At 40.0% G+C, this 18,802-nt stretch overlaps 1 protein-coding gene across 10 annotated transcripts in view; it reads right to left on the bottom strand.

Annotated features, from left to right (window-relative positions):
- pde10a (phosphodiesterase 10A) overlaps positions 1-18,802 on the bottom strand; it is a 360,355-nt gene that overhangs the window by 177,256 nt on the left and 164,297 nt on the right. The window contains exon 2 of one of the 10 annotated variants that reach the window (XM_062976355.1): positions 14,039-14,151. The exons of the other annotated variants lie outside the window; for them this stretch is intronic. Coding sequence (XP_062832425.1) covers positions 14,039-14,102 — 64 coding nt within the window. The 5' untranslated portion in view covers positions 14,103-14,151. The remainder of the gene's footprint in view (positions 1-14,038; positions 14,152-18,802) is intronic. 10 annotated transcript variants of the gene reach the window in all.

The raw sequence follows: 18,802 nt of genomic DNA, 5'->3' as shown, positions 1-18,802 counted from the left end.
ACATGAAATCATGGATAATAGTGAACCCTACTATTTTCAGTGCAACAAATGATGGCAATACAAGATGATGGTTTAAATTGTGCAGGAGTCTCTTAGTGAATAAGTGGAATTGTGGATAAGTAAAACCATCATACCGTAAAGGCTTGTCTAACAGTTTATGTGACTATTAAATATTGGTCAGTATTCTACATCAGCTAATTAGTTAAGTATACATAATTAAGTATCCTCTCTTGGCCTGACCTCAATTCTGATAGAAACAGTCACTCATGCTACAATCACATGCTACAAGCAGAAAGTAAATTGAAAGAAAGTTGCAATCCTAGCAACAATGTTAGAACAAAGACTAAGTAGAAATTAGAGGTTACAATTACAGATGAGTAAATATAGGTCACTGTTACATATTCACAATCATTTCTTAGCTTCAATTGTGACAACATTGCCATAAAAGCTGCAGAACTGTTGGCTTTTTTTTTGTGTCAGGAGCAACTGGAGTTGCTTCTGGAGTGAGAGAATTGGCCGTCTGCAAGGACATTGCCCAGGGGATGCCCAGATGTTTTTGATGTATTTACCATCCTTGTGGGAGGCTTCTCTCATGTCCCCGCATGGAGCTGGAGCTGAAAGAGGGAGCTCATCCACACTCTCCCCGGGTGGGATTCGAACCTGGCAGCCTTCAGGTCAGCAACCCAACCTTCAAGTCACAAGGCTTTTATCCCCTAGGCCACCAGAGGCTGCAATTCTTGCATAAGTTTTGCTTCCTTACTCTTTTGCATTGGTATGATACCTTTCTTCCAGACCCAAGTAATATTGCCAGAGTTGTAACTTTTCCCCAGTCTTTTACTGAACAACACTTGCAGGAGAAGAAGGTCCATTTTATTAGCAAGTAGACCATGGATGAATGACATTTCTGGTAGGTTTGGGAGTTTACTCAAGTACTGTATGATCCCCGTATTTATGTTCCCAGCTGGATAGTGATTTCCTGAAACCAAGGATATGATTGAACGACATTAAATTAGCTGACTTCTTGTCTCAGCAGAACAAGAGTTGTGTTGGAGGACCTAGAGATTTCTAGAGAGGTATCCTCTTTAAGAATTCACTGTCTTCTGCAACATAACGCTATGCTCTTGCACTGAACTAAACTAAATGCTTTGCAGCTACTTTCAAATGCAAGAAAGGCACTAAGAGATTAAATCACAGGCAAAAAACTAATAATAATAATAATCATCATCCTCTTACTTGATTTACATACAGCCCTATCTCCCCAAGAGGACTTAGGGTGGTTTCCAACACCAGCAAAACATCCAATTGCCAAAAGGAGACCATACAACAAAGTTAAACATCATAAAACAAAAACATACAATCCTGCTAAAACAACCACAAAAAATTAAAATCCAGTTTCAGTCTGCTCCATCAGACGGGTTCAAAATACCAATAGCCAGAGTTTCAGGTTGGACATGGGCAACTATGAAGGGCTAGGCAAAGGCTAGTGCAACAGAGTATCATAGGACTGCAATTTTATGTCTGTCAAATAATACAATACATTCTCTGAGCAGAGCTAATGTAATCTACAACACCCATCTGCTAGAAAGTTAAACCTTGATCTGGACTCCATGTAAAAAAATCCAGGTCTCTATCCTCTCCCACCTCCAATGTGCAAACTCCTTGAGGCTTGGTGTAATGGGAAATACATCAAAACACTAAAAACTCTTATTTGGGAGCACCAGAAATACTCACTACAACTTACTGCCAATTTTGGCCTTTCGTTTTGTTACTTTTTCAAAGAAGTTGCCATTATATATTTTAGTATTTATAATACTTCAAAAGCATAAAGAACGCCTAAAATACCTGTCAAGAGTCAGACGCCAGTTAACATACAAAACAGAGTTTATTCCGTAGATAAGCCAGAAAATAACATAAACACAGGAAATATCCTTGAAACACTTCACTTTTCAGTGTTTCGAGAGTAGATTGGACAATAATAACTCAAAAATGAGCCACTCTAATTTCCCATGCTGGCATTCAATAAAAAACTAAATAACGCTTCAATTCAGCTTTGGAAAACAAATAGTTAATTGCTGGAAAATAAACAAACTAGAAAAGCAATAAAGCTGCTTCCACAGTGCAGATAAGCCGAAAGCCTCAAAGGGATGATGAATAGCCGTCATCAGAAGAATCCAAGGTCAGGTCAGGAGGCAGCAGAAATTCCGAAAGACAAACCAATAGTCAGAAGCCGGGAGTAGCCGTCAGTCAGAGGGTGTAGACAGAAGCCAGGTCAAATTCAATCCAAAGTCCGAAGAGAGTGCAGTCATCCAAAACAGGTCCACGATAAGACACAGCGAGAGCCAAGCTAGGTGATATCAGCAGATTCAAATCATAGTCCAAGTCCAAGTCCAGTCTTCATGGAAACACAGAGATCCCAATGGCGCCTCAGCAACACCTTGCCACACGCAAAGTGCAGTGGCCAAACATTCCCATTTTATTCCCCCCCTTCCTCCTGGGTGACCAAACACTCACACCCAAACACCAGGTGTCCCAAATCTACTCAGAGTCTGAACTCCACACAGCTAGAGCTCGTGGATCTGGAGTACCTAGCAATTCGTCGGAGTCCCAATCATCCTGCCCACACTTAGCCCCATGAACACTTAAAGAACCATCCTCCCTTCTCCAAGCATCCCAATTGGGATCAGCTCCTGCAGAAACCCCAGGTTCAGAAGTATCCATAGGCCCCAAATCCCCAGACATCTCTGGTGGCTGTGCCCATTCAGTGCCCGCTTCCCCAGCCACCACCTGTTCCTCAGCATCCATCTCCCCATCTGAATCTTCCTCAGAAGATCCCCCATATAGCTCTCTAAGTCGCTTCCTGCGCAACTCCTCCAGTGAACCCTCATCACGAGGGTTTTTTCTTCCTCTTCGAATTCCATCACCATCAACCATAATCCCCGAAGGCGCAGTCACAACAATACCTCCCTGTAAATAAATTCAATCTCTGCTAGTTGGGAATAGTGGGATCTGTAATCCAGCTCAGAATGGGGAGGCTTATCTACCCATTAAACACTTTACCTTAGCCAATATTTTAGTGAGGTAATCTTAAAGTGGTGTCAAACTGCATTAGTTCTATACTATAGATAAACCCAAATATTCAAGAGCACTCTTATTTCTCTATCTCTGCTTCACGTCCCTCGCCGCATCTTTATGCACATAATAAAGTGTATTCTTGTTTAGAGGACTACACAATACATGACGTTTATAATTACCCTATAGCAGGATGCATGTCTTTCCCATTCTTTTCTTACTAAACTTTCAGAGCCTTCGCTACATGAACTTTCATTATATAACCACTTTCTTAATTTTGTATAAAAACACAGAAATACCATCCCAGAAGAACCACCTCAACTTTTGTCGTTTGACAGGTTTGAAAGCAGTTTTGCAAGCTGTCACAATTATCTTTCACTGCATCTTGGTATATGATTATTATTTTTTTTGCAGTATAAGGTGTGCTGTGAAAGATTCTTCAGAAATGATACATCATGGGTGCATTCCAATGTTTCACAAGTAGCGGGCATTTGCTTATGCAGTGGAACCATCCCTCTGTTACTCCATCAGGATCTGTATTCAAGACTTGCTCTGGAAAAGTGCGGAATTCTCTAGGAAGGCTTACCACACTACACTTTTATAGTGCTATTGTTCCATTTTAAAACTACCATTGCAACATTGTTCGGAATCCTGGGATTTGCAGTTTAGTGGTGAATCATATAGAATTATCAGTCAGAGGGTTCTTAGGCCTCACTAAACTACATGTACAGAACTGAGGGTGACAGGGAATGGAATCCCTTTTGAATCCCTCCGCTTGCCACCAATATGTACAGAGGTGAGGTGTCTGACAGGAATGTGTGACTGAGATGGAATCCCTCTTTTGATCCCCCCCCCCCCCCCACACACAGATACACACAGATGCCACCACTTAATAAAGATGTTTTATGAGAGATGATGTTAATTGATTATTTGATTATCTTCTTCTTCGCTGCCACCAATGGAGACGTCAGGCAGATGGTACTGGTTCTTATAAGCTTTCTCTATTTGTTCCACTTCAGGTGTTGATGTTACTTAACTCAATATGAGAGTATGACAGAGGCTTGATTTGAATAAAATCAAAACAAGTTTATTGCAGGTACAGAGCTTGATGGTTTCAGATAACTTGGTAAAGGCACTTCGCTTAATGGTTACAACGGTTATGAGGTGGTTAAACTTTCAAAAATACTTCTTTCCCTGGATTACACTAAACCCTGATCCTACTGGATCCCCTGGGATTAATGTTCCCTAATCCACAGATTCTACAACGGACCCTAGACAAATCACCTAACTTGCCTAGTCTGGTCTAACCTAAATCTGACTCAAATCTTTCTATTTAAGCCAGTCTGATTCTCCACACAAGGATCAGATCCACCACTGTGACTGGAAGATCACAGACTGCTGGGTTTTAAAACATTCCCCTTTTCCTTTCCAAGCGGCGGTTGGCTCCGCCCCTGTTGCTATGGTAACCTGTTCTAGCATTCTAAGATGGCTACCTTCCCCCATACATATGGTCAACTGAAATACTCACCATTTTAAACTTAGCCAAACCTGACTGTTTAAACAAAATCAAATACACATATCATCTATAAACAAAATATAATTATACACTTCTTCACACACCTCCCAACCCATAAAGATTATTTTTGACTTTTCTACATCCTAGAATAGTCAAAAATAATAATGTGGATTGTAATTACAAATATACAACAATACATATTAATACACTCTTAACATATAATATCAACACATTATCATGCAACATATATGAACACAAACCTTCATTGTTGCAACCTCTAATACGTCCTGGAAAGTGAATCCGCTACAATGTTGTTTTTACCTTTTACATGTTTTATTTCAAAGGAGTAATCCTGTAATAACAGGCTCCATCGAAGAAGCTTGTTATTAGTTCCCTTGGTGTTATCTAGCCATTTTAATGGGGCATGATCAGTTTGGAGGGTGAACCTCCTCCCCCATAAATAAGGCCTTAATTTTTGTATAGCCCAAACTATGGCTAAGCACTCCTTTTCAATAGTTGACATGCTGCACTCTCGAGGAAGTAATTTTTTACTCAGAAAGAGGATTGGACGATTTTCCCCTTCTGCGTCAACCTGACTTAAGACGGCTCCTAATCCAGTATCAGAAGCGTCACAGGTCAAAATAAAAGGTGCGTCAAAATCTGGGGCTTTTAAAACAGAATTTGATGTAAGGGCCTGTTTTAATTGTTCCATGGACTTCTGACATTTAGGGGACCAAATTACTTGATTGGGGCAGTTCTTTTTAGTGAGATCAGTTAGAGGGGCTGCTAAAGTGCTAAATGATGGTATAAATTTCCGGTAATATCCTGCTAAACCAAGAAATGATCTTACTTGCTTTTTGGTTTTTGGGATAGGCCATTGGTGGATGGCTTCAACCTTGGTTAGCTCCGGCCCGATACTCCCACAACCTATTATATGCCCTAAATATTTGGTTGTGCGGTTTCCTATCTGGCACTTGGAAGCCTTGATAGTTAGACCTGCCTCCTTTAACCGACTCAAAACTTGATTTAAGTGTTTCAAGTGATCTTCCCAATTCGAACTAAAAATCCCTATGTCGTCCATGTAAGCCACACAGAAATCTCCCATACCACTAAGTATTCTGTCCACTAAGCGTTGAAACGTGGCTGGACTATTTTTTAATCCAAAAGGTAAAACGGTGAACTCATATAATCCCGCATGAGTCCTAAAAGCAGTCTTGGCCTGGTCCTGAGGTGCCATAGGTACCTGCCAAAATCCCTTGGTCAAATCCAGGCTGCTGATGAAATTGGCCTTCCCCATCCTCTCTAACAGATCATCTAACCGAGGCATAGGGTAGGTATCTGATTGTGTTACCTTGTTTAAAAGTCTATAGTCCACACAGAACCTTATGGTGTTATCAGGCTTTTGAACTAAAACAATTGGTGAGGCCCATGGGCTGCTTGATGGTACTACAATGCCCATGTCCAACATTTCCTTTACCTCCCTCTCAATGCATTTAGTTATTTTGCCTGTAACTCGGTATGGAGGAGACGCTATGGGTGGAGTATCACCAGTGATGATTTGATGATATATCCCCTGTACTCTCCCTGGGAGATCCGAAAATAAATGGTCATACTTATTTAATAACTTCCTAACTTGTTTCTGTTGACTCTGGGACAATCCCTCGTCAACCTTTACTTGCTCGCTGCTCCTATAGGCTTTCCTATTCCCTTCCCAAAAGGGAAAAGTACCTGTTTCCTCCCCCGAAATTATCATACATACATTTACAGATCTATTTACATATGGCTTTAACATATTTACATGCACCAGCTTTTCCACATTGGACTGTTCATCATATATAGAATAGTTCACGCCACTCTGTCTTTTGATGACTTTCCACGGTCCAGTCCAATCTACTTGGAGCTTGTTGGTCTTGGTTGGTGTAAGATACAGGACCTCATCCCCTATCTCGAAGCTCTTGCATCTGGCCGTTGTATTGTAGTGAGCTTTCTGTCTCTGCTGGGCTGTCGCTAGATGTTCTTGGGCGGTATTCCTGGCCATTTCCATTGTTGACTGTAGATCTTTGATGTATTTAGTCACTGAAACAGGTTCCGGTCTTTGGCTTGCTTCCCAGAATTCTCGGATTAAGTCAAGCGGTCCTCGCACTCGCCTCCCGTACAACAATTCAAAAAGGCTATAGCCAGTGCTGTCCTGGGGAACTTCCCTATAGGCAAATAACAATTGCTGGAGCTTGATGTCCCAGTCATGTGGGTGTTGCTGACTGTAGGACTTAATCATGCGAACCAAGGTCTTATTTAGGTTTTCAACAAGGCCATTGGTTTGTGGATGATAGGCTGATGATGTCAAATGCCTTATTCCACACAGCTCCAGTAATCTTTCCATTAGTCTAGAAGTGAACTGGGTTCCCAAATCTGATACTAGTTCTTTAGGGTAACCTGTTCTTCCCCATATTGAGAGCAGTGCATTGGCTATAGTTGTTGTCTCGATGTTAGTTAGGGCTACTGCCTCAGGATAACGAGTTGCGTAGTCAATCATTGTCAAAATATATCTGCATCCTCTCCTGCTGGGTTTGGGAAGAGGACCGACGATATCTATGCCCACTCTACAAAAAGGTTCCCCAATTAATGGCATTGGGACTAATGGAGCCTTAAGTTTATCTCTCCCTGAGCTAATCCTCTGGCATGTGTCACAGGATTGACAAAACCTTTTAATTTGCTGGTACATGCCAGGCCAAAAGAAATTTTTTGTGATTCTTTGAGTGGTCCGTCTAATTCCTAAATGTCCCCCTTGTGGGCTGTCATGGGCTACCTCCATCAACTGATCTCTATACTTCTGAGGTACCACAATCTGCGTATAGGAAGCGGACATCTCTGGGGCTTTTTGATTTAAAACTTCCCTGTACAAAACTCCATTTTTGCTAATGAACCTGGTGGGCTTTTCTAAAGTTAAATTTCCCTCAGTGTTTTGGGCTTGCTCAAACAAAAGCTGCAATGTGTCATCAGACTTTTGTTCCCTCAGGATTTCTCCTTCCCCTTCAGTCTTATTTACCAAATCAGCCATTACAGAACTTGCCTCAGGATTTTCTTCTAAGTTCTGTTGTATAGGTAAACAGACAACTTCTTTATCAGATTTTTCCTCTTTACATTCACCCTCATTAAGAGTCTCTGGTATCTTTTTGACTTCCCTGGCAAGGTCATTACCAATTAGGCATTTATATGGAATATCAGAACTAATAGCAAAGTCCCATACTCCTTCCCACTTGCCATATTGAACAGGTAAAGAAACCACTTCGCTTGGGATCACGGGACCCAAACCTTTTAAATTAACCTGATAAGTAGGGTGTTGGCATTTTGATGGTACTAATTCAGGTCTGATGATACAGACTTCTGAACCTGTGTCCCTCCATCCTTGTATTTGGTTTCCATCAATGTTGATGTTTTCCAAATACTCATCTGATGTTTGATCTAACAAAACAAACAGACATTGCCTCTCCTTTTGAATTTCCTGAGGTAAATCTTTTTGAACCTTGGCTGGTTCTTTAGTTGCCTCTTTGGTGGGGACTTTCTTAACATAGAAAGAGGGTTTTTCTTTCTTTAAAAGACTACATTGTGATTTATAATGTCCTGCTTTACCACAGTGAAAGCATCGAATATTGCCCTCCATCTTGGCAGGGTTCATTACACTAGCCATCCTCCAGGTGGTGTTTTCTATGGAAGCTCCTCTCCCTTGCTGTGCGCGCGTGAGGGAAAAAGATGGCTGTTTAAACCGTCTTTCCTTAAATCCTCCATCTTCCCCTTTAAACCCTTCCTTCAGTGTAATTAGTTGGCCCACCATCCCAGCTGCTTGATTAGCAGTCTGAGGCTTTCTATCTTGTACCAGCCATCGATAATCTGATGGAACTTGCTGGTATAGCTGCTCTAATTTTATTAAATCCTTCAGCTGCTGGAAATCTTTTACCTCAGAATTTCTCAACCAGCTCTCAAAATATTGTGCCTGTTTGGCAGCTAGTTGTAGGAAACTTTCGTTTTTCTCTCTCCTCAGAGTTCTGAATTTTATTCTGTAAAATTCAGGAGTCAGTTGTAACCTTTGTTGTACCAGCTGTTTAAATATAGTGTAATTTCTGCGTTCTTCTTCCACCATTTCGCTATAGATCTCTAATAGCTTTCCACAAATCTGTGGCCTGAGGTAAATCATCCAATTTTCCTCAGCTATTTCCAGATCTTTACAACACCATTCAAACGAAATTAAAAACTGCTCCACATCATCCTCCTTGTTGTATTTAGGAAACCTCTTTAAGGCTGAATCAACCGGACTAATGATGGGAGTCCCTGGTTGTGCCTCCACAGAAGGCTGAGACAGTGTCAGCTTCTGTTTCTCCCATTCAATCTCCATCTTTCTCAGCTCTATCTGTGCCTGTCTCTGTTTCTCTTGTGCTTCTGCCTCTTTCTCCCATTTTATCTTCTCCATCTGTGCCTGTGCTTCTAATTCTAATTTTCTCATCTCTAATTGATATTTCATCATTGCTTCTGACATGGTGGTCTGTTGTTCCGAATCTGAACTCTCTCCCTCCTGGTACACCTCTACCTCTCCTGCTCCTCTTTTCTGCTTTCTGGTGGCCATTCTTTATAACTTTTACCTCAGAAAATTTTTAATGAGCTGTCTCAGGCACCAAATTAGGGATGTTATACGTATCCCGCCGCTGCTCCACCAAATTGTACAGAACTGAGGGTGACAGGGAATGGAATCCCTTTTGAATCCCTCCGCTTGCCACCAATATGTACAGAGGTGAGGTGTCTGACAGGAATGTGTGACTGAGATGGAATCCCTCTTTTGATCCCCCCCCCCCACACACAGATACACACAGATGCCACCACTTAATAAAGATGTTTTATGAGAGATGATGTTAATTGATTATTTGATTATCTTCTTCTTCGCTGCCACCAATGGAGACGTCAGGCAGATGGTACTGGTTCTTATAAGCTTTCTCTATTTGTTCCACTTCAGGTGTTGATGTTACTTAACTCAATATGAGAGTATGACAGAGGCTTGATTTGAATAAAATCAAAACAAGTTTATTGCAGGTACAGAGCTTGATGGTTTCAGATAACTTGGTAAAGGCACTTCGCTTAATGGTTACAACGGTTATGAGGTGGTTAAACTTTCAAAAATACTTCTTTCCCTGGATTACACTAAACCCTGATCCTACTGGATCCCCTGGGATTAATGTTCCCTAATCCACAGATTCTACAACTGACCCTAGACAAATCACCTAACTTGCCTAGTCTGGTCTAACCTAAATCTGACTCAAATCTTTCTATTTAAGCCAGTCTGATTCTCCACACAAGGATCAGATCCACCACTGTGACTGGAAGATCACAGACTGCTGGGTTTTAAAACATTCCCCTTTTCCTTTCCAAGCGGCGGTTGGCTCCGCCCCTGTTGCTATGGTAACCTGTTCTAGCATTCTAAGATGGCTACCTTCCCCCATACATATGGTCAACTGAAATACTCACCATTTTAAACTTAGCCAAACCTGACTGTTTAAACAAAATCAAATACACATATCATCTATAAACAAAATATAATTATACACTTCTTCACACTACAAACTCCAAAATTTCACATATTGTTTTTATTGCATTTAAAGTGGAATAATAGTGCTATAACAGAGCATGTAATATGGAAAGCACAAAGTAGAATGCAGCTATGGAGGAAACAAACATGAGTGGGTTATTCCCCCTCCATTCTGTCTCCCCTTCTGTGCCCAAATTTCTAGCTTTTCATTGACTTAACATTTCAGTTAATAATTTAGAAATATAGTTTAGGCACCCAAAGAAACAGGACCACAGAGTTACTAAAGGGAATGCAAACACAGTACAGTAGAGTCTCACTTATCCAACATAAATGGGCCGGCAGAATGTTGGATAAGCGAATATGTTGGATAATAAGGAGGCATTAAGGAAAAGCCTATTAAACATCAAATTAGGTTATGATTTTACAAATGAAGCATGAAAACATCATGTTAGACAACAAATTTGGCAGAAAAAGTAGTTCAATACGCAGTAATGCTATGCAGTAATTACTGTATTTATGAATTTAGCACCAAAATATCATGATATATTGAAAACATTGACTACAAAATTGCGTTGGATAATCCAGAATGTTGGATAAGCGAGTGTTGGATTAAGTGAGACTCTACTGTATATATAAGAGTTCTCGGTGTGAATGATTTTCAGTATTTCACTGCTTGCTAGCAGTTTGGGAATAGAGGGAAATTTCATTGGGGGGGGGGGGGGACAGAATTTCTCTTTGAGGGCAACATCCTCATCCATAACTGCACTCCCGGCATAAGGGATTTTGGCAGGGAGAGAGAGGAATGAAACCTCTATGAGAAAAGATCTGTTTATTTAGTGTTAGCTGTATAAATTCCTAATTTGCAACAGATCTTTTCCCCAGTGTATTGTGTTATGCCACAAAAAAAATGTTATGATTCAGTGATAGATCATCTAACTCCTTTTGTGCTATTATTAGGTGATGTATTTCCATTGCAAACCAATCTGGAAAGGTGTTGTAACCAACAAGTGGCTTATGGTATTGCAAGTTGAAATTTATTTGCCTTTCATCAGCTTTCCATGCACACCATCCAACATTTCACAGATGTAAACTGGATACATCTGACCAATCAACATTACAGTGTGATCAAGATTACAAAAATATTAATTGGGAAATACACTCATGCTTGGAGTTAATGCAGCAGTTTTCCTTTGCCTGAGCACCTGGAAGGCCAAGTCTCCACATTCCTTTTCCCACTGCTAAGTAGAGTAAGAATTCATTTTGCGCGTTCAACTCACTTTGAAGCATTATTTCTAAACTGAAGACTTTGCTTTCTTATATAACAGGCATGGCCTCTGGACCCAGCTGCGTGGCATAGCCTCTGCCCCAGTCCTCCCAGTCACATGCAGCTGCTCAAAGCTCTCCAAGAGCACTGCACAAGGACACGTGAAACCCTCCCCTCTCCTTGCGCTCCTGGCCCATCCACCCAGGCCTGCCCCAGTAAGTGGTCCCCTTTCTAAAATGTTTGCCCATGCCTGTTATATAACAATAACATGGATGTCAGATATTAGATTGAATGCATTTCCTTGTGATTCAAAAATGCATATTTAAGTACATGTGTAACTGATAATATTTTCAGCAGTTGGTGTTATTTCTTCCATCCTTGGGCATCTCAGTCTTTTTTTCAAAATTGTGATTTTTTTCTTCTTCTGTGCACTGTGGTGTTTTACTTCGGACATTTTGTGTTACTCATTCCTTATTTGTAGATTTTATCATGCCTAATTCAAGGGTGGGAAATGTGGGTATTTAGCCATTTGAAAACTGGAACTAAAAAAAGTGATAAAGGAATCCTTCAGATGTTGGTGAACTGTGATACCACTAAGCTGTTGGATCAGCAATCTGAAGGACCTGAAGGTCCCCACAAGTAGAAATCCAATTGCCAGTCTTCAATACACCAAAAGTATCAACAAAACATATGTAAGTGCTGACTTATTACATTCTTCTAGGGCAGAGGTTCTCAACCTGGGGTCCCCAGATATTTTGGCCTACAACTCCCAGAAATCCCAGCCAATTTACCAGATGTTAGGATTTCTGGGAGTTGAAAGCCAAAAACATCAGGGGACCCCAGGTTGAGAACCAATGTTCTGGGGTTTTTGATCTGTTACTTCAAGTCATTTCCAATTTATGGGAACTTGAAGTGAAGCATGAAGAACAGGGTTCAAATCCCCACTCAGCCATGAATACTCAATGTGCTTTAGATAGGTTTGTCTTAAGGTTACCATAAGTTGAAATAATCTTGAATGCACACAACAACAAGGGGAAATGTATCATGGATAAGTCTGCTGCACTATGCTGGCTCTCTCCATGAATTCATACCAGTTGAAACTAACAATTAAGTGGTGTTTAAACCACTGTAGTTTATTACTCTTGTTGTTTTATTGTTTGTAATGTTAATTTTGTGAATTGCTCAGATAGCTCCAGTTATTGAGTAGATCGGAAGTGTATTGAATGTAATAAGTATATTTATTAGCTCAAATTGAAATTAGCACCATACATAAACAGCCTGAACATCTTTGGCTTTTGCAACAATGATGTGCCTGCATTATATAAAAATGAATATAATTTGATTTCTCAAGCTGGAAGCAATCTAGAATTTCTCAAATTAGTCACCATAAATTTGAGATAAAGGGCCTATTTTTATACATACAGAAAAATGAGGAGACAGGCTCCTGAAGTAATCGACCATTTAAAATGCAAGCATGAAATTTTTAATGCTTTACTCAAAAATGAGTAAAACATAAAAATCAAACAGTGAAGCAAGGTTCTAGTGCTTCTTGAAATGTTAGCTTTCTATTTGCAGTGAGTGTTGCTGCAGATAGGGAATGTTTTAAATATCCTCCACCTGCATTTTGAGGTAACATAGTCCACTGCAACTCAGAATTTGCACACCTTACTGTAGTGTACATACAGCTCATATTCTACAAACAAACAAAAAACATTCTCAAAGGAAGTCATGCTGGTATGGCACATGAAGTACGCCTAGACAGCCCCATCCCAATTCCACAAAGTAGGCATTTTCCATTTCTTTGCCTGTAATAAGAAATAGTTCAGATGAAAAAAAAAACAAGCACACAAAATTCCCCAAATGCCTTTAATCTTTATTCCAATTTCATCAAGGAGTCCTTCATGAGTATTTGAGGCTGAGTTTACATTATACCAACATTCCTTCCCTCTATCTGCAGTTTCAGACTCCTAGGGATTCTTCAGCCCATATTTCCTATCATCAAAACACATTTCCCGCCTCTCAACAAGACCGAATACTAGTCCTTTTGAAGATGGAAACCCTACCTGCGGTATGTTCTCTAGATCATGTTACTCAAAATTGTGATCCCTGGCAATCTATTGCCAATCCCTGGAGAGCTTCTAGGAAAGAAAAAAGCAGTTGTAGCTAATGGACACAAAAAATTATGGGCACACTGCAGGGGGAAATTTGCCCAACCTCCACAGTTTAAGAAGTAATGTTGTACCAATGCCACTCTTATTACCCAACAGCATGGGAAGAAATCCAAAACTAGACAAAGCTATCAGTTCTCTAGAGTTCTATCAGCATTATGTTCCTGCAGTTATTTCTGGTTTCAGTGCTGTATTCTATTAGCACAAAGAAGCAAAGCCAGGGTTTCAAGTAAGGGTTACATCTCATTATTTTGCCTGATCCAAAATGTCACTCACCACCTAAAAGACTGAATATTATGTACAATATTCTTTCTTCAGATAATTTCCTTTTTAAAAGATGTGGAAATATTTCTTTAATACACTTGCGATACCTACAACTTATCTATATGTTCCTGCTGCCTCTACAGAAAAGCAGACCACAGCACTAGAAATAGATATGTGTTCCTTACCTTCTAATTTGTTCCTTATTCCTGATTTTCCCCAGTGGAAAAATATTTTTTGAGAACAATTCATCTCTGCTTTATTGGTATAGTCAGTATCTGATAACAAACAAAACCAGCTTCTGTGAAAAAAAATCAAAATTTTAAAGATATGAATTTTACAGAGAGGAATCGGTCTTGTTCTATTACAAAATCACCCTCTTCCTTCCCTTTTCTACCCTTCTCTACACAGTACTAGGATTTACTGGAAAAATTCTTTTTTTCTTCAAAGGATCTATCTGATATTTAATGTTAGGATGTTTCATACATGGACATCCTAAACAGATATCACTTTTGGGTAGGTAATAAATACTGTCACAGGACAGAAATGAAGTGTGCTGAAACTACATGTGACAATATACACATGATGTACAGATAGTTTTCTACATAAAAGCAGTATCTTAAGAGAAAATTCATCCTAAATAAGTTGCTTGTCAGGGCTTAAACACCCTGAAGGCACCAGACACCATCTGATTTTGAAAGCTAAACAGGGTAAGCCCTGATCAATTCTTAGACTGGGGGGGGCCATAAAGGAAAGCCAGATATTGTGGTGTATATTTCAGATAAAAGCAATGGCAGACCACCTCTTGGTAATTTTTGCATAGGAAAACATTACAAAATCTCCAGAGTCACTGCAAATTCACAGGTAACTTGAAGTTAAATGTATGCAATCTGCTTGTCATCACTAACTTTTGCAATGATATAAAACTTTAACAAAAGGACAGCTACCACTTCATCACATAACTTAAATCCCACTGAGTTCTACACTTAAAATCTGGTATTCCACTGGGTTCACTACATTCCTTTTGGTTAAAGTGAAGTTTTTGAGTCTTTTAAACATTGAGGGCAGCATTTTTTCCCAACGTGCCAGGAAGAGGTGAGGAAATGGATTTTTCTCAAAACTCCGGATGTTTTGCCAAATTTCTAATGAAGTAGCACTCATTGCTCTCAGGTTAGGATCACCCATTTGTGGGAGGAGAAATTGGGGGAGGAGTCAAAATAAACCCTTTTGGGCAATTTCAATTTGCTCCCCAATCAGGAAGGTTTGGTTGTAAGCTACCCCATAACATTTCTACTTTGCAAAAAAATAAAATAGCCTTTATTCCTTCCTTCCATGATTTGTCTGTGTCCTGTGTTGGGAGGGCCAGTGCTGTTGCCAAATGGGTTTCCCTCCCATCCCTTTTCTCTCTCTCCCTCCCTGCTGTTGGGAATTGTGGGAGTTGAAGTACCAAAAAGCACCAACAGTGATGGTGGGTGGGGCCAAATGTCTGCAGTGTGGAAACTAGGCATGGATGAATTCCTCAGAATCATCGTAAATTGGAATAAAATTGTATCTATTGTGGGTTCCAAATGGGGTTCCGAGGTGGTTTGGCGCTTTGAAATTAACCTTCCAATTCGAAGCGTTGGAGCCCATTTATTTAATGGCACTGGAATATCTTCGGATATATGAGAAAGCATTTTTAATTCAACCAAAATTTGTTTGCAGGGAGGAGCAGCCTAGCCTGGGCTTGCCTCCTTGCCCAATCAGTGCTGATTATTATAATACAGTAGAGTCTTGGAAAAGGGGAAGTAATTTGCACTCCCTCCTCCATGATTGTGTTTTCAGGCATTGTAATAGCTGTTGTGATGGCCTGACTAAAAATTTCACAGCAGGAACCAGAGGTAGAACAGAAAGGTAGAACAGGAGGCTGCTTTTTCTGAAATAAAAATTGTATACTACCCCCTCCCCCGTGACATTTTTCTTCATTTCCCAAGCTGCTACCATTCCAGTAACTTAAAATGTCAATCAAGTATGTAGTAGTTTAGGAGTTCAGGTTGCCAGAGAAGGAGTAGACAAAATTACCAAATGGGAAGCCAATCCAGCTAATACAAACATTCTAGATGTGGTTGTTTTTTAATGTCTTGCTTTCTGCAATGCAGGAACTGGGGAGCAGAGATGAAGGAGAAAGTCATGAGGATCATTTTACCTCGCATAGCTACAAAGCAAAACCTCCAGCAGCCATTTTGATTCCTGTACGCAGGAGGGGGGAAATCTGATGAGGAACAGTTCTACTACAGCATCATGACTCAGAGTCATCCTTGAGTGAGTTGCACTAATAAAACCTAGCCTTTTTTCTGCAGTAATTTTTGTTAGCACTCAACATATGCTGTGAGGTAGCTTTTCTCAATACTTCAAGGTTCTGAGACACTGATGCTCAGATTGAAGTGATCTTGTTGTACACTATGTAGGCAGAAGAAGACTGCATTTGTATAAGTGTGCCGTCTCTAAAATATGAAATCCAGGTTCTGTTCTGTATTCACAGTGATAACACAATGAATAAACTGACAAACAGCCTTTAAATAAAACAAATTCCTAGCATATAGAGAAAGCCAAAATATTTTCAGGAAACATTTAAATGGTGAAGGAGCATAATATGATAAAAGAATGTTAATATATGCATTTATGTTTCTTTTTTGTTCTGCTTAACAGTTTTTTTTAAAAAAGAAATGTGTATTACTTCTCCCAGAAAAAAATAGGGAAGTCAATTTTTGTGCTGCTCTTCGTAAATACCAAAAGGAGACACTCAGGACACTTATCATACACAGGGTTCCCCCCATTTCTACACAGTTTGAAAACATTTCAAAGATTTGTGTGTGTGTGTGTGTGTGTGACAGGAGTGACTTGAGAAACTGCAAGTCGCTTCTGTAGTGAGAGAATTGGCTGTCTGCAAGGATGTTGCCCAGGGGATGCCCTGATGTTTTGATGTTTTTACCATCTTTGTGGAAGGCTTCTCTCATCTCTCTGCATGGGGAGCTGGAGCTGATAGAGGGAGCTCATCTGCACTCTCCCCAGGTTGGATTCAAACCGATAACCTTCAGGTCAGCAACTCAACCTTCAAGTCAGCAGTCCTGCTGGCAGAAAGGTTTAACCCATTGCACCACCGGGAGCTCCATTTTAAAGATGCAATCCCACAGAGCCCATCAAATGACACAAGGCTCTCTGTGCGACTCTATCTTTAAAATGTTCTTAAAGTGTGTAGAAACAAAGGGTTTTGGAGTTGGGGAGCAATCATCTTCAGAGTTCCCAATTTGTTCAGAAGGCACTTATTTTAACGTGGAACAGGAACTGTCAGATTCCCCTGTTTTAGATCCTTGGAGTGGGCAGTCTCAAATTGTGCCTCGATGCTGCTTTTCTCACCATTAATCCTCTTGAATAAAACCTTTACAGTAATTTTTAAAATATATTACTCTTCAGGAATTGCGCAGTTTTGATATATTACTAGTTCACTGTTGCTATATTTTCTCCTTATTTTTAGGTCTGAGATTTCCCAATTTTGACATAGTGTGTTACTTAGTGTGTTACTTTTGACTTTTATATTACAAATAATTGGAAATACCAGGGACAGTCTTCCTAAAAGCTCTGGAAAATTTTACAAGTATGTAATTGGGCTTTAGTTTTTAAATTGGTTATCTAAGTCCACATATCAAATATCTGACAAACGTAATTCTAATTATAATGACAATATAATGACTTCTGCATTTGCAAAGGTTTTCTTTTTATAGATATATAAAAAGAATGTGGAATGGGTGGTGAATATACTTGCCCCTGTGATAGCTCAGAACGTGGAGGATTTCTATAGAAACAGACAAAGTACATCATGGGTGAATATATTATTATTATTTTCTTCAAAATGGAAAGGAACAAAATGCTACGGTAAGAAGATGGTTCCCTCTGCTTTCTGCCTCAAATGGGATGAGGCCTTTAGTCTTCTCATAAAGTCAGTCACAACAAGCTGAAAACCTGAAGGAAACTGTCATTTAAAATGCCACTTCTCTCAGTTTGTGCGTAACAGAAGTCTCAGACCCTGACATTTTTTGGCGGGAGACACATTCCCTCCCCTGCCAAACGAGCATCAGCATGGGGGTGTATGGCCACTGTCCCCTTACCCTCCTTTGCCCTCTTTTCTATTTTAAACAACATAAAATTAAGTATGTTGTTTACCATGGCAGGAGAATTCCAAGTGCTCTGTTGCAGCTGGAAATGATGCAATGGAACTTTTCAAGGAATTCCCTCTCGAAGGCTCAATTTCCAGATGCAACAAAGCACTTTCAAGCCTGCAGCCTAGTTAATTTTCTATTATTTAAAGTTAGAAAAGTGAGCTCACTGAGGTAGGGGCACTGTGGAGACTGCTCCTGAGATTTCCGATGTCAATCTCAGGAGCAGTCTCTACACTCCTCACACCTACAAAGATCTAGACCTTATTGAAAGGTCTGGATCTTTGCAACGTCAGGGTCTGAAACTTCTGTTACGCACAAACTGAGAGAAGTAGCATTTTAAATGACAATTTCCCTCAGGTTTTCGGCTCATTGCGACTGACTTTATGAGAAGACTAAAGGCCTCGTCCCATTTGAGGCAGAAAGCAGAGGGAACCATATTCTTACTGTAGCATTTTGTTCCCTTCCATTTTGAAGAAAAAACTTATAATATATCTAGTATCCATGATGTACTTTGTCTGTTTCTATAGAAATCCTCCATGTTCTGAGCTATCACGGGGCAAGTATATTCACCACCCATTCCACATTCTTTTTATATACAGTAGAGTCTCACTTATCCAACACTCGCTTATCCAACGTTCTGGATTATCCAACACATTTTTGTAGTCAATGTTTTCAATACATCGTGATATTTTGGTGCTAAATTTGTAAATACAGTAATTACTACATAGCATTACTGTGTATTGAACTACTTTTTCT

This window comes from Anolis carolinensis, chromosome 1 (genome assembly GCF_035594765.1).
Source record: "Anolis carolinensis isolate JA03-04 chromosome 1, rAnoCar3.1.pri, whole genome shotgun sequence".
NCBI classification, from domain to species: Eukaryota; Metazoa; Chordata; class Lepidosauria; order Squamata; family Dactyloidae; genus Anolis; species Anolis carolinensis.
This window is presented reverse-complemented; position numbering and strand designations above follow the sequence as displayed.